A 17,056-nucleotide genomic window follows, 5' to 3' on the forward strand; every position below is an offset into this window, starting at 1 on the left:
AAAGAGGTGGTCAGTCAGATGTATCCAAATCCAGATCCAAACTTCATCAAAGTTCAGAGCATTAGGATCCAAGGGCTTGGTCCATACCCAATACGGAGTTAGATCCATTCATTAAGTTTGGATCAGAAGCCAGAAGTTTGGGGGTGTTTGGATACAAGGTTCTGGTGTGAGCTATTCTCTAATTAACATCTGTTCCAGTGGGAACAAAGTTTATTGTTTATATTAAAGAATATTAACATTAAATAGAGGTGGAGAAAATAGAAAATAAAGCCAGCATCAAAATATATTTCTGAATAAAGGGATAGAATGTGATTCACCACTATTGGATGGCTTTGTAATACTAGTTATTTGTGACTTTTTAGGTGACTGCCAGGTTTTCATTAAAATGTTTGCAAATCTTAAAAGTTTAACAAATTCATGCCTGATATGCAGTTACTTACTATTCATTACTTATTAACTGCTAATCTCTTGATAAAAACTTTCAGACATTCAGTGAGGGATCAGAAATAAACAAACCAAAAAAAAAAAAATAAGGCCAAATGCATCAGATATTTGGTTCAGCAATTATTAATTGACCAACTCTAACAAACAAACATTTTGTTTCCTAAAGAAGAAGAAGAATACAATATAAATTCTATTCAGTTTATAGATAGGTGGCCAAATTTTCTGCTGGTGCAAACTGAAATCCAAGGAGCAGTGCTGATTTACACCATCTCTAGGATTGTTTCAGCTATACTAGGTAAGTGCCTTATCACTAATATGATGTATACATTTTTCATGGACATGATTCAGATTTGTAAACTTAACTGAGAAGAATTAGCTGAGACACAGATGCTTCTTCTTAGTGAAGACATCTACCAGCATTTCTTTCTGCCTTGTACAAAAAAAAAAAAAAAAAAAAGTTGATTTTTTTAATAGGTTCTAACTCCAGTTTTAACTGGTTGCTTCTCTATCCAGATGTTTTGCATTACTGTACTCCTTGCACCATGTGTTCAAGAGGCTGTCTTCTTTGTGCTTCTTCTGATGTAAACCATGAGACAGATTTTCCTAATAAAATGCATGAATCTTTTAGCAGCAAGAAAGCAAATTATCTCAACAACTGCTGCTTACATCAAAGGCTATCTTGTATTGCTTTCAATTGATTCCTTTTATATTAAGAACAACCTGAATGAAGTTGATTTTGGATGGACGTATGTGAATTGGTAGAGATGCTGTACTTTTTCATTCTCCAACTGTTTACTTTATGCTTTCACTCTGGAACAGCTTTCTTCCCTCTTCTTCACTGTTGTTTAAATAAGGTCATTAAAATGGTGGAGTTATATTAAGACCTAATAATTTTATCTAGGAAAACACACTATATGGCTTGAGAACAAAATGCTTTAACTTTGAGACCACAAACTGAGAAGTTTAATAAGAAATGTATCTCTAATTTACTCTCTAGAGGCAGACAATACTAATTTTACTTACATTTTACAAATAAGTATTTCTACATTTTTCAGGATACTTAGGCCCCAGTTCAACAAGATACTTAAGCATGTCTCTAACTTTAAGCACTTGAATAGTTCCTTTGAAATCAATAGAACTACTCACATGATTAAGGTGAGGCCTACAGTACTTAAGTATCTAGATGAATTAGGGCCTTATACTACATCAGTACCTTATGAAACATGCCCAGCAAACATGCCCATGCAGAAGCTCATCAAGTCCACTTTTTGAAGCGAGTCAAAAAAGAAATAAACCTCCATACTCCAATCAATGGTCGATAAAAAAAAGTAGTCCATGATTTACTCTCTAGCTACTGCAGTATTAAGGGCCTGATATAAAGCCTAATGAAGTCAATGGAAAGACCCCCACGGACTTCAGTGGATTTTCAATCAAGCCCTAAGAGAAGAAAAAAAACCCTTTTCCTCTCTGTAATGAGTGGCCATAAAACCAGTATCCACTAGAAATGAAGTCACTTTTGGCTGAAATCATATTTTGTTCCACTGCAGCTGAGCATCAGTGTTCTGCAAATTTTGCTTTGTAATTAATGCTTTTTTAACATTCCCTCTCCCACCAAAAGCAATCTTAGCTTTTAACAAATAAAAGACGTTTTTGATGATAGCCCTGATGCAGCAAAGTACTGGAGCACATGCTTAACTCTACGGTCAAAGTCAACACTTTAGGCATGATCTTAAGAACCTTGCAGAATAAGGGACTAAACATGAGCTGTAGGAAATAAACACAATAAAACAATTAACAGAGGTTAAACTTCAAGAAGACTTCAGAGAGATCTGTAAGCAACCAAGAAGAAAATAAAAGATAATAAGCCATATGGTTTCTGTAGAGCAAAAAAAAAAAAACGTCATGATCAAAGTAATGATCTCTTATTTTTAAAAAACAAGACTTTAGACTTCAAATCTCAAATTATTAGTCTGAGCCAATTTTATTTTCCAGAGTCAAGTATAGTATGGTTTTGCAACTGGAAAGCAAACTAAGTAAATCTTAAACTTAACTGTACTATAGATAGATTTTTTCTTGGCTCGTGATTTTATCTGAAGCTAATAAATTGTGCTTTGTAATTTAAATCTATTGTCCAGGTTTCTGGTTTATATATTTTAAAAAATAAAAACACCCTATTTAATTCAGTTTTTAGATTAGCAATCTTCAGAATGTGGTTTGGAGGTTTCTTCTAACTTTAATTGCAAAATTAAATTCAATATATATAGAATTTCCACCAAGGAGAGTTTGAATCACAATAAAGACTTCATGCTGAGCTAAAGAAAGAAGTGTCTCCTTTTTTAAATACAAGGTTTGTTTTGATAATGATTAAGACAGATGCCTCCTTTGGCACAGATCTGCTGCTTTGGAGCATTTGAAAAATCTAATCCACTAGCTGGCTCCACAAGGGCCAGAGTCAGCCATCCTTTCTGGAGTGGAGAAGCATATGTTTACATGTGTCCCACAGATTCCAGTTGGACTACTCAAAGTCATAGAGGATATTACTCAGCATGAGTGAAAGTGGTAAACTGAGGTACTTAATCATTGCCATTTCACTTCATACTAAATGCATAATGTGCATAACATTCAAAAAGTTAAATCACTGGCTTTCAGGCAGTTGTACGAGAAAGATTTGGGAGCTGAACATGAGCACCCAATGTGATGCTGTGGCCAAAGGAGCTAATGTGATTCTGGGATGCATAGACAGGGGAATCTTGAGAAGGAGTAGAGAAGTTATTTTACCTCTGGATTTGGCACTGGTGTGACTGCTGCTAGAATATTATGTCCAGTTCTGGTGCCCAGTATACAATAAGGATGTTGGTAATTTGAAGAGGGTTCAGAGAAGAGCCACGAGAATGGGTGAAGGACCAGAAAACATGGCTTATAGTGATAGACTCAAGGACCTCAGTCTACTTAGCTTAACAAACAGAAGCTTTAATGGTGACTGGATTGTCTATAAGTATCTACATGGGGAACAAATATTTAATAACAAGCTCTTCACTCTAACAGAGAAAGGTATAATACAATCAAATGGCTGGAAGTTGAAGCTAGACAAATTCTGACTGGAAAAAAGGCATAAATTTTTGACAGTAAGGGTAATTAACCAATGGAACAAGTTACTCAGGGTCATGATGGATTTTCCATCACTTACCATTTTTAAATCAGTATTGGATGTTTTTCTAAAAGATCTTCTCTAGGAATTATTTAGGGGAAGTCCTATAGCCTGTGTTACATAGGAGGTCAGACTAGATGATCATAATGGTCCCTTCTGGCTTTCAAATCTATGAGGCAGAGGAAAGTTTACTGGGACACAGTAAAAATGTGACACCACTGCTTTCAACGATACTACAATCTGTTCTGCAGACTTTAGGCACTGGCGCTACCTAGATAACTCTGTTTGATTTTGCCACAGAGGAACGCTGTGTGTTGCCAATTAGCAGCCTCTGATCTAATAAATGAATGTAACAATTCTTTAAAGTTACTTTTAATTAACACAGGTCCCATAAATGTCAGTATTCAAGTATTAGGGGAAAAACATAACAAGATACATTATGAAAATACTGACAGAGCACTAAGCATTGTACTGAGGTTTTGTGCAAGGTTTTAAGAAACCAAGATTGCAGTGTGGTGACTGCTACAAAGGAGTGCTCTTAACCAGTTTCATATGGAACAGTTGTGTCTGAGCTTCAGATCAGGGCTTATTGTATCACACAGAGCCTCACAGTGACTGTATATTACAGGGGTTCTTAAACTGGGGGTCGGGACCCCTCAGGGGGTCATGAGGTTACTACATGGGGGGTCATGAGCTGTCAGCCCCTACCCCAGACCCTGCTTTGCATTCAGTATTTATAATGGTGTTAAATATATTAAAAAGTGTTTTTAATTTATATGGTGGGGGGGTCGCATTCAGAGGCTTTCTATATGAAAGGGGTCACTAGTATAAAAGTTTGAGAATCACTGGTATATTGCATTTTCATGTGACACACTGAGCTAGACTGTGACATTTAAGCCTCAGTCCTGAGAGCAGTGTGGAGTCGTCGTCTCACCTTAGGGAGAGCAATAGAGAGATTATTAACTATGTCACAATCTCTCTAGTATCAGACGGGTAGCCATGTTAGTCTGGATCTGTAAAACGCAACAGAGAGTCCTGTGGCATCTTATAGACTAACAGATGTATTGGAACATAAGCTTTCGTGGGTGAATGTGTCTGACAAAATAGGTATTCACCCACGAAAGTTTATGCTCCAATACATCTGTTAGTCTATAAGGTGCCACAATCTCTCTAGTGTTGACTCTTGTATACAAAGAGTGAGCAATTTCACTATCAGAGGGGACTGCTGCTAGTATGCTGGCCTTGTTTTGCAGGTTGATTCAGAGGTTGGGTAGGTTCTTAGCTTCTCCTCCTTTCCCCTGCCCCCTTTTTGGATCCTGACTCTATAAGGGAAGAAAGGCAAGCAGGTGCACAGTCCTTGAGGAGCCATGTAAATATTAATATCCTTCACAAGAATTTGCATGCGGTCATTGGGGGGGTTTTTTCTTTGCTTTTGTGTTTTGGACAATGTTCACAGATGTAAAGATTTTATTAATTTGCAAACCAAAAAAAGACAATGTATAGCTTAAACCCTTTTACATGAAAAACAACAAACAAAACTAATATGGTTTGGAGATACAGTGAATTGCTTCAAAAAGTTTTCTCTAACATTTTGAATTGCATTCAATATTGCATCAGTACTAAATAAAACCAAATGCTACAATCTGATGACATAGCGTTCACTAGTTACCTCCCTCTTTGTTTATAGAAACAAATATACGTGTGTGTGTGTGTTTGAGCCTTATTCTGTACTCATTAAGGGCCTGATCATGCCAGATGCCTACTCAGAGGAGCTGATGCTCTCCCATTGATATCTAAGGGATTTGAAGGTACCCATCCCCTCTCAGAAGTAGAGCTATGTGAATAACTGATTTTTCGGTTTACTGGCCATTCCAAAAAATTGAAAAAAATTATTTTGAGTCAACTCCAAATTAATTTTTTTTGAAATTTTTGGAAAGCTGAAAAGTTAAACTTTTGTTTAGCATCAAATGAAACATTTTGTTTGACCTGAAATAAAATATTTCATTTCACTTTTGAGCTTTTAATTTTTTTTATTTTACTAACAAAATTGAAGTAAATTTCAAAATGATAAGTCATTTTGAATTGAAAAATTGAAACTTTTCATTTAAAAAAAACCTTTTCATTGCAGTTTCTTTTTCTTCCAATCATAAGAACAGCCATACTGGGTCAGACCAAGGGTCCATCTAACTCAGTATCCTGTCTTCCGACAGTGGCCAATGGCAGATGCTTCAGAGGGAATGAACAGAACAGGTAATCATCAAGTGATCCATCCCTGGTCGCACACTCCCAGCTTCTGGCAAACAGAGGCTAGGGAGAGAATGCCTGCCCATCCTGGTTAATAGCCATTGATGGACCTATCCTCCATGAACTTATCTAGCTATTTTTTTAATCCTAATCAAAACAATTGTTTTGAATTCAACATGAATTTGGAAAATGTTTTGGTCAATCCAACTTGCAAATTTCACCCAGGTCTCCTTGGTGCTCAGTACCTGGCAGGAACAAGCTGTAATTCTTCAATGATCAGTAGGAGATTTTCCTGAGCAAGTGATGAGTAAGGAGAGGGCTGAGTAAGGTCTAAATCTAATGGACCAGATGGTGTGAGCCCCTGTGCAAATACACAAAAGCAAAGAAAAAAAAACAGTGACCCCATGCAAATTCTTGTGAAGGATATTTATAAGCCCCGGGTATGTCAAAATTTGCTTTAAAAAAACCTTCCTGAAAGGACAAAGGACAAAATACAAATTCTATTTTCATAGGGTGAAATTCACTCTATACATCTAATGCCCAGTAGCCAGACTCTATGTGAGTGAATAGCAACTGGGCTGGGGAGGTGAAATCCTATGTTCTAACTGAGGATAGGCTTCCAGCCTTCAGTTCAAACAACCACCTACCCAAAACAGTCACTATTCCAACCCATTGGAGAGTCTTCTGCAGTCCCTCCACAACAGGGTGAATTTCACCCATTAGACTTTAAAATGATCGTAAACAAACAAATTGCAAATATATTGAGTCATCTCCCACTTGAGTTGTAAAGATGAGTAGGGGACCAATCCTGCATGAATATATAGTCTTTATTTAAGCATGTAGTCCCTCTGAAGTCAATGAGACTATTGCTGTGAGCAAAGTTTTGTAAGATCTGACCCACAAACAGTAGGGAAAAAAACTATTTAAAAATACAAAAAACAAGAGCACCCTGTACAGCAATGTGCTGAGCATCTTCAGCTCCCACTGACTTCAGTTAGCGTTGAGAGCAGGCAACATGTCATGTTATGCCACACCTTTAGGTGTGGCATCAGCTATGAGGGTTGAACTGGGATATTGGGATCATAAAACTCTACTGATTGAGCTAAGGACCTAGCTCTGTAGCAGGCTCATCAACCTCTATATGTGACCCAGCTTCCACGAGAGGGGGATGGAGTGACACACTGGGTGGGTGTGGCTTACTGTCACTGAAACCAGAAGTCCTGAATTAAAGACCCAGCACTTCAATGTTTACTCATGCAAATACTTCTTATTCCTTAACTTTAATGGGACTAGTCATGAAAATAAGGATTTTATTGACGTCAATCAAAAAGAATACCACTGTCATGATGGGTTGCAAGATCAGGCCTTGATGCCTTAACTCAGCCACACTTCAGCCAGGCACTGCATCACCTACAATTCCACAGCGCTAGGAAATCCAGTAAACCGTGGGAGGCTGTTGAAAAATGTGTGCCCCACTGTTGAGGAACAACAGGGCACAGATGAACCTTATCTCAACATTTCCTCTCTCCATAGTGCCTTGCCTTGTCCTTAATGTTATTTTAGCAGAGTTGTTTCTGTTTGGATTCTTTGTTTGTTCTGTAAAGCCACAGTAATGAAATGCTTTTGTTACAATATACATGCTCTGTAAGGAACAGAATCAAGCAAAATGGCAGGTTAAACCCTTTTGTGACCGAAATGCATTCTTAAAATCATAATAAAAAAAGCTTACGTTTAAAGCAGTAGGCATCAAACTTGCTATGTGGGTAGGGGAAGCCTGTTTGGTTCTCATAGCGATACAGGGTTCTCACCCCAAGTAAACCTCCTCCACACTGGATTCTAGCCACAGATACAGGATAACGAACGCTGCCATCAGCCACCCAGCCATAGTCACATTGGTCAAAGCCATTCCTCCAGGCAGCATGCAGGTCCCCAACTGTAGCAAGAACTGCATCCCTTTTCACACACTGCTTCTTAGCTTCTTCAAAGGTTAGCTTGTTGGGCAGTGTCACATGGAACACATCACCTAGAGGAATAAAAACAAAGGTGAGTTTTACTGAACAGTTCCCTCTTGATACTCCAGTTCCGACTGCCTCTCCATTATTAAGGTTGAGATGCACATTCCATTACCAACTCAATTTAGTCCCATTCCCTCTGTAAGATATTTAGGAAAGGCCTTTCCTTTTGAATTTTGCATGTGTGCTCTGTGGCCAGAGAACCAGATCTGCCCAAAATTCACACTCTGTACATGCACATGAAATTCACCCACTCACCACACAGCACACAGATTGAATCTGTGACCTTTCTGTGAGGGAATTATGCAGTGGTTGGAGACAGACTCCTCCCCTCAACATGCAGGCAGGGCACAGGGGAGCCAAACCCTGTGTGACTTCTACTTGAGCCCTGGGCTGAAATAGGCATTGTGACTTCAGTGCACTCAGTGAACCTGGAACATGGTTTGATAGCGCTTATTTTTCTCAGTGAAAGCAAATCTACTCTCTTACATCTGCAGGCCTCTTACTTGGCCCTTCTAGTCATCACTAGGATCTCTCTCAGGGCTCAAAGAATGCAAATGTTCTTTATTGGCTGCTGTAAATCAATTTTCAGAGTGATACTTCTACAAGTCGACTACTGATAGCATGCCCAATGAAAAGAAAAAGAGAATCAGCACTGGACACATTATGGTATGCCCTGAGCCTGTGACTTCAGATGAAATAGACAAATTAGTCCAGAAGCTCCCTTGTGCACTTTGGCTTCAAGTGAATATTAATTTTCAAGTAACACTTTTCCACTTATAAATTACTCATGGGGTTTGAACAAAATGATTCCTGTGTCTTAGAATCAGTTCCAATGTAAATAGTCCTTTTGTGATTGATCGTTTTTGGAGTTTTGTTTTAGAATCAAACAGAGCTGCTCCTTTACCCACCAAAATAGTAACAAACTTAAAACCCATATCCTGGGAATGGTGGAATGTTTGACACCTTCCTCTGTCTAGACTTAAGATTGTAGCTAATGAGATATAAAGTAAAAAATGTTCAGTTAAAGAGAGTAGGGTAAACTCAAGTTGCTTGTTATGAGAAGCTGATTTTTCTCCCATCTTCTCTGGACCAGAATACAAAAGTTCCTATTGCTGGGGAGAGCTGCTTAGCCACATTGGACATGTGATCTGTCTCTAGATAACTTAGCAAAAGACAGATGGAGAGACTGCGTCCCATGAGCAGGTCCAGTCACATCAATATTACATTTGGTTTAGTCCTGAAAGGAATGCAAGTGTGAAAGAAGGCAGTGGGCTAATTTTTTCCTCATTCTTAGAAGCATTGTGATTTGTTATTATAGCTGTAATATCAATTTCATGGTATGAGTTTCCTTATACAAATTGTAGGGAATTTCTAACCTAGGGATAAATCACTGTAGCCATTAAGGGCCAGATTAGACCTGCTAAGGATGATTCAGAGTAAGGGACAGCACAGAATTGCATCACACTGAATAGCATCAGGAGGCAAAATGCTTCTCTGAGCTCCTTAGACCACAGTGGGAGTACGCCTACTACTATAGGTAGGGCCCTACCAAATTCACAGCCATGAAAAATGCATCATGGACCATGAAATCTGGTCTTTTGTGTGCTTTTACCCTATACTACACAGATGTCACAGGGGAGACCAAGGTTTCTCAAATTGGGGACCCTGACCCAAAAGGGAGTTGCAGGAGGGTCACAAGCTTATTTTAGGGGGAATTGTGGTATTTCCACCCTTACGTCTGTGCTGCCTTCAGAGCTGAAGTTAGGGTAGCAGTACTCTAACCCCACCCCCATACAATAACCTTGTGACCTCCCCCCGCCCCAACTCCTTTTTGGGTCAGGACCCCTACAATTACAACACCATGAAATTTCAGATTTAAATTGTGGAAAATTGGGCCCACATTTTTGCATCCACACATAGAATCGTGCATTCCATTCTGCATACTTCTGCCTCTTGTTACTGGATTCACACCTGCAAATGGTGGGAACACTTTTTCATGGTTTCATATTGTGCCTTCACCCTGCTGAAAATCTACCCATCAGTGTCACACAAAGAGATGTTTATATGGAAGAAACCTTTGCAACCTGCCTGAATTTGCAATGTTAATAATACTGCACATTTGAGTGGTGGGTAGAGTGCCCTTCTTTCTACTGAATCTGTCTAATGATAGACCAGAGGCCAAGTTATTTGGTTCGTTTTTTAAATTCTGCTAGTGTAACAAAGATTCTGTGTCTGAAGCTCAGTTTATGAGCAAAAAATTCATAAATGCTGAAAACAAAAAATGCATTTAAAGAAAAATGTAAACTAACTAAAATGGGGCAAACTGCCCAAAGAGAGTCCAGCTTTTTGTCCATTACTACCTATTTGACATGATATGGGCTTTTTGGAGCTGAAGGCACAAAGACTGCAAAAAGGTGGCAAAGCAATCAGCAAAATACTTTTGTTATTCCACCGTGTATTGTGTAAAGATTAATTTCTTTCAAGAATGCTAGTGTGAAAATAAATAAAAAAATAACTATGTTAAAATAATGGCAGTTTGCATTTGTTCAAGCCAAGAAATTAGATACTTAGAATCCAAAACTTCTAGTTTAAAATCACCCAAACCAAATTCCAATTAACCACACATTGACACTACCAGAAATTAGCCTGCAATCAGCCTGTCCAATATGAAAAGAAACGACAAGTCTATGTGTCAATGTTACTATGACCTGCATTTACAACAGTGTACTAACCATCACAACCAAATATAAAAACAAAATCAAGCAAAACTCTCAAAGCTGTAGATGAGTCTGGTTATATAAATCTGAAAACTTTTAAAAGCTGCTCTTCAGTTTTCCAAAACATAAAAAAAGAAACAAGTTTCCTCCGTCCATTGGGCACATAGGAGAAATATTTCCAAGCCAATCATCAGATAGTCCAGAGGTACTGATCTGATTCACACTAGCACCAAACAGAAGTCTCTGATTTCTGAGACTTAAATGAGAAAGAGAATTATAATGCATGCATAGGGCTGAGTAAGACCAGTATCTGTCATCTAGTTCCTTAGTTCTGACTTTAATTTAAAAGAAGTTTTAGAGCTCATTAATGGCTGTAAGAACCAACTGCTTCTGGAAGAGGAGGAAAGGGGATCTCTGGCCAAATGGTGGTCGATGAAGACATGGCGTTGCAGTGGCCCTTACTACTCCAATAGGAAGTGTGAGCCATTTAGTCCCTCATTATAGCCCTATAGACAAGTGCTGAGGAACACATGCTGCTACCCCAATACAAACACGCTGGTGTAGTGATTGCAAAGGACAAAATTAGATGGTATCCTCTTTGTTCAGGGACAGCTGGCTGATAAATTATTGGAGTTTCTTGTGGATGTACTGTAGGGGAAGGGACGGGAGGGAAGGACCTACTTGTGCTCTCTGCACCCCACCCACCACCCTGAACATATGTCCCAACTACAATGGGGAAATCCTGTGTATCTTGGAGTCTCTGAAGAAAGAGCCAATCTCACTTCATTGTACCCCTGGTCCTTCCTTTCATCGTAGGACAACTTATTCATGCTACTGCCCACTTGTGTCTTCTCCACATAGAATATCAGGGTTGGAAGGGACCTCAGGAGATCATCTAGTCCAACCCCCTGCTCAAAGCAGGACCAATCCCCAGACAGATTTTTGCCCCAGATCCCTAAATGGCCCCCTCAAGGATTGAATTCATAACCCTGCATTTAGCAGGCCAATGCTCAAACCACTGAGCTATCCCTCCCCCCTCAATGCTATAGTCCAGAGTATGTTTGTAGTTGGTTCTGTCTAAGGACTGATGCATTCACACGATGCTAAGCCCTCCAACTGATTATGGGTGTAACACCTGGCATCCACTACAGTGAGCGCTGCAACTTCTTGAGGTGATTGTGCTCAAGGATGCTGTATGTGTAGTTTTGTTAAAGATTTTAGTGTATTTGAAAATATTAAAGACAATAAGTTTCCTTCTTTTTCCTGTTTTTGCCCTTGTCATCTAGTAAGGGCTGGGAAAGGGGTCCTCTGGATCACTTCTTTAGCCAGAATGAGATCAGTTCCCTCCTGCAACATTTATGGCAGTTGTCCCCTCAGGAGCTGTTCAGTGCCCCACAAGGGGAGGAGGAAAGGGGAGAAAATAAAATAGCTTTACATTAATGGTTATCAAATAGGTTTCTAATGCTATAAAACTAATTTTTAAAAACACACAAAACAAACAAAACTTCTATTGCTTGATTTTATACATTATACCAGGAAAACAGCTAAGCAGAAATCACCCACCTCTCCATCCCAGCCACCACTTATCTGCTCTTGGACCTGCCAGATGGCTGGTGGTGGGTGGAAATCAGAGTACGCTGGGGGGGGGGGGGGGAGAATAAATTGTAGGATGAAGCAGTGGGGCTGGCTATCCCATAGCAGCTACAGTGCCTGTGCTTTCCATCTACAGCAGCACTGAAATGATTTGAAATCAACTGATGTACTGAAGGCATTCCCAAGACTTGCTCAGAGCTGAGCCAATCACATTGGTTATTAGTTAACACTTATGAAACACTAAAAGTAAGTAAGTGTGGACACAAAGTGTTGTACAAACTTTCCAGACACTTGTGCTGATACTGAAAACTTCAAAAAAATTCTCTGGAGAGATGGAGCTGCAGAAAAAGACCTATTAGGTTACCTAGCCCATCCCTAGGCCAAGTCAGGAATATTACAGTTATGGTTCTGTGTTTTGACTAGGTCACTTTTAAATGACTCAAGAGTCACCACTGCCCCTGAGAAAATATTCTACGCTCTGATAGATATCTATGTACTGTACTGATGCCTGTCATTAGTGTGTATTAGCTTACATGGACTATGTAAATCTGCAAGTTTGCCTTTTTAGAAATAAAATATCTATTTACTTTTTTTTTTTTTAACTGTAAGCAGCTCAGGATAAATAAGAATTTAAAAGACAGTGATTCTACTTTTAGACCCATCACTCACAGAGCTTAGAGAAAATACTTTGTACATACTGATTGCACAGTACACTGGATATGAATTTCATACCTAATCGCAAAAAGAAGAACAGGAGTACTTGTGGCACCTTAGAGACTAACAAATTTATTAGAGCATAAGCTTTCGTGGACTACAGCCCACTTCTTCGGATGCATATAGAATGGAACATATAATGAGGAGATATATATACACACATACAGAGAGCATAAACAGGTGGGAGTTGTCTTACCAACTCTGAGAGGCCAATTAATTAAGAGAAAAAAAAAAAAAAAACTTTTGAAGTGATAATCAAGCTAGCCGAGTACAGACAGTGTGATAAGAAGTGTGAGAGTACTTACAAGGGGAGATAGTCAACGTTTGTAATGGCTCAGCCATTCCCAGTCCTTATTCAAACCGGAGTTGATTGTGTCTAGTTTGCATATCAATTCTAGCTCTGCAGTCTCTCTTTGGAGTCTGTTTTTGAAGTTTTTCTGTTGTAATATAGCCACCCGCAGGTCTGTCACTGAATGACCAGACAGGTTAAAGTGTTCTCCCACTGGTTTTTGAGTATTTTGATTCCTGATGTCAGATTTGTGTCCATTAATTCTTTTGCGTAGAGACTGTCCGGTTTGGCCAATGTACATGGCAGAGGGGCATTGCTGGCACATGATGGCATATATCACATTGGTAGATGTGCTCCTCATTATATGTTCCATTCTATATGCATCCGAAGAAGTGGGCTGTAGTCCACGAAAGCTTATGCTCTAATAAATTTGTTAGTCTCTAAGGTGCCACAAGTACTCCTGTTCTTCTTTTTGCGGATACAGACTAACGGATAAGACTTTTTGCGGATAAGACTAAAGCTTATGCTCTAATAAATTTGTTAGTCTCTAAGGTGCCACAAGTACTCCTGTTCTTCTTTTTGCGGATACAGACTAACACGGCTGTTACTCTGAAACATACCTAATCGCAGTGTTTGAAACTCAGGGACTTAATGCCCTCACGCACAAGGAAGGAGTTATTTTGAGAGAATACACTGCTAGTTAAATATATTTTATTAGTTTCATTAGCAACTTTTAAAGCTTCTTAGAGGAAGTCTATAAGGCCCAAATTCTTCTTTCTGTTTGGTAGGTCAGAGGGGATAAGATAAGTGCAAACAGCAGCCAAATTTGACCAGTACCAGGGAATAGCATGTCTTCTCCACATGCTATTCCCTTAGCACAGGAGAGGTAAATGTGAAGAGTAAGAGTTAATGCTGAAAATAAACTCATTTAACTCCTCTAGGGATTTCATATGGAAATCCCAAAAGTGTGGTAGGAAATGATGCTATATAGAGCAGATGTGCTCAGGCACTGCACCCCATCTCCTATTTCAAAATTGGCAGAGAGGCCATCAGTGGGATTTGGGAGAGGGAGTTCACTTAGGTGCTGGTCCTGGCTTCCCCTGGTATTGGTCAAATTTGGCTGCTGTTTGCACTTATCTTATCCCCTCTGGCCTACCAAACAGAAAGAAGAATTTGGCCCTTATAGACTTCTTCTAAGAAGCTTTAAAAGTTGCTAATGAAACTAATAAAATATGTTTAACTAGCGGTGTATTCTCTCAAAATAACTCCTTCCTTGTGCGTGAGGGCGTTAAGTCTCATACTTAGCAGGGGGATTACTGCCATCACACATCATGAGCTGCTTAATTATGCTATCTGGAAGCTCCAAGGTTTCCCAACCAAAACATTATGAGTGCACTTTTTTCACACTTACAGAAAACTCGTTTGGCGGGCGAGTGGATGACATAGCCCCCATCACCAAAGCAATGAAGAAACAACTTTTCTTCTTTAAAAAAATGCCAAGAAGTTAAATGCGATCTGTAATGTTTTGATAGCTGGAGTTCATGCTGAGAGGTAACTCAGCAAAATTATTAAGGCAAACCCAGGGCCTGGAGCAGAAATGGAAGAAAAACTAGCTCTCACCGTGCCCTGCAATAGCAAGAGCGAAATGGAAACCATGACAATATTTTGATTACAGACAATAACGCAACGTGTATTATTCTTGGCCCCTTTCTTAGATCAAGTCTCAGGTTGATTCCCTACTCTTGGCAGTCAGAGCACTGAAAGAATCTCCAGGATTTTCCTGTTGTGAGTATTTGCATTGCTTAGTTTTAAAAAACACCTGACCAAAGCTGCTCTTTTTTTTTTTTTTGCTGTCAAATACAACAAGCTAGATGGGGAAGCCAAGCTTTTTGTTGCAGACAAAGGCTGATTCACTACCACTGCTATGCCAATAAGCTTTGGATCTACAGGCTTATCAGGTGGATTTGTAACAAGTTTCATTCCTTTGAAGCTTAATTCACTTATTCACCCTCACTAGAAAAAGTCTCACTGAGTCAGGAGAGTGAGTGGGTGAGTTTCATGAACCATATGCTTTAAAAGCAAGTATGAAAATAAGGGTGGGACAGAACCACATCCAGGGAGTCCTCACACTGCACGACCTCAGTAATCCAAAGTCCCTCATAGAAGGGGTTAGATGGCTCTCAGCCATCAGAGTCAGCATTTGGGACCCATGATGTCAGTGTCTATTCCCTCTCCAACACCAACCAATGTGGGAAAACTAAAAATGCTAAGGGCAATCTCAGATTTCATTTTTTAAAATTCTATCCTTTCCCCCATGCAGCCCTAAATAAAATAAAATAAAATAAAAATAAATTAATGGAGATATCATCCTATCTCCTAGAACTGGAAGGGACCTTAAAAGGTCATCAAGTCCAGCCCCCTGCCTTCACTAGCAGGATTAAGTACTGATTTTTGCCCCAGATCCCCAAGTGGCCCCCTCAAGGATTGAACTCACAACTCTGGGTTTAGCATACCAATGCTCAAACCACTGAGCTATCCCTCCCTATCACAGTTTTGGGGTAACTGCACCTCTGATCCCCCTTCATGGTGTGCTCAAGGAATTCCCTCTTCAATCTCCGAGCTCTAGCTGTCACCTCTCTCTGGGCAAAGACTTGTGACCCTTTACTTTCTGACCAGGGGTTTAGTCTCACAGCTTCCTTGTACTTCACTGTATTTATTCCAGCCAGTCTGACTACTGTCCAGCCCCTGTGCTTTGCTTCCTCTCCAAAGGCTATGCCAGCTGTTACCAATAACCAAACAGCTTTTCCAAAGGAGGAGGAAAGAGGTTCTCTGTCCACAGCAAAGTACATGATTTTAGGAGAAAAGCTTTACAGAGAAAGTATATAAAACAATAGCAGGGTCTAATGCATATTTAAGCTTACCAGTGCCTCCCCCACCCTCACTCCTAGGGAGTCCCTGGCAGGTTCCAGTCCTTCCAAGCCTTCCACAGGGTGCCCTTCCCTTCTCTCTGGACAAAAGGCATGTCATCTCTTTTTATCAAAATGAAGGGCTCTCTGTCAGTTCAAGCTGGCCCTTTACCCAGGCTCTTCCTTTGTCTTCTAGGGTTCTTGAAGACAGCCAGAATCAGTATATCCAAACCCCCATCAGGGGGTGGCAAGCATCTCTGGATCTGTTTACTGGTCCCAGGGTCTGCAGTAATTACCCACCACTGTTTTTAGTTCCTGGAGGTGCTGCAATGGCCCTCCCCCATGGTGTAGAATACAATCCCTAACCAACAGTGATACCTATAACCTGTACAGAGAACATTCATGAAGTGAACACTATAGTCTCAAGAAAGGTATGCCTGTGTTTGTCTTATCTGCCATAGCCCCTTCTGGGGGCACCTCTGCTCTACCAAGAGTGCTAGAGCTCCTTATTCTGCCCTCCTCCAAGGCTCAGTGACCCACCTTAGGACCAGGGGGTTGTTTGTGTTCACTGCCTCTGCCTAGTAGCTGGGTGCGTAAACTAATAGACAGCTCAATGACCTCTAGGACATTACTATATATACAGGAAATCAAAGGCGAACAGATAAGGATAAAAAAAAACATTTTATCCCTTGACAGGACGGGGTAAATTAAAAGCAGGGAAAGAGAACTGGTAAGGGAAGTTGGGATATGGAATACATTAGTAACCAACCAATCCCACAGCAATAAACACTAAATATCAACTAATTAGGTAAAAACAACAAAAATGCTCAAGTCTCCCCACAAGCTTTAGCTGCTTGGTGGAACTGGAGCTCGCTGTGAAGATCTAGGGTCCCTTACTGGGTACAGGCCTGGCTTACTGGGTGTAGGTTGGCTACTCCAACACTGGGAAGCCGACAGCTCTCCCATTCGGGTGACGGAGGTCCCTG

General features: G+C 40.0%; 1 protein-coding gene across 3 annotated transcripts in view; it reads right to left on the reverse strand.

Moving 5' to 3' along the window:
• Positions 1-17,056, reverse strand: part of VCAN (versican) — a 139,016-nt gene that overhangs the window by 75,239 nt on the left and 46,721 nt on the right. For all 3 annotated transcript variants that reach the window (XM_054031894.1, XM_054031892.1, XM_054031893.1), the window contains exon 6: positions 7,566-7,859. In XM_054031894.1, coding sequence (XP_053887869.1) covers positions 7,566-7,859 — 294 coding nt within the window. The remainder of the gene's footprint in view (positions 1-7,565; positions 7,860-17,056) is intronic.

This window comes from Malaclemys terrapin, chromosome 6 (assembly GCF_027887155.1).
Source record: "Malaclemys terrapin pileata isolate rMalTer1 chromosome 6, rMalTer1.hap1, whole genome shotgun sequence".
Taxonomy (NCBI): Eukaryota; Metazoa; Chordata; order Testudines; family Emydidae; genus Malaclemys; species Malaclemys terrapin.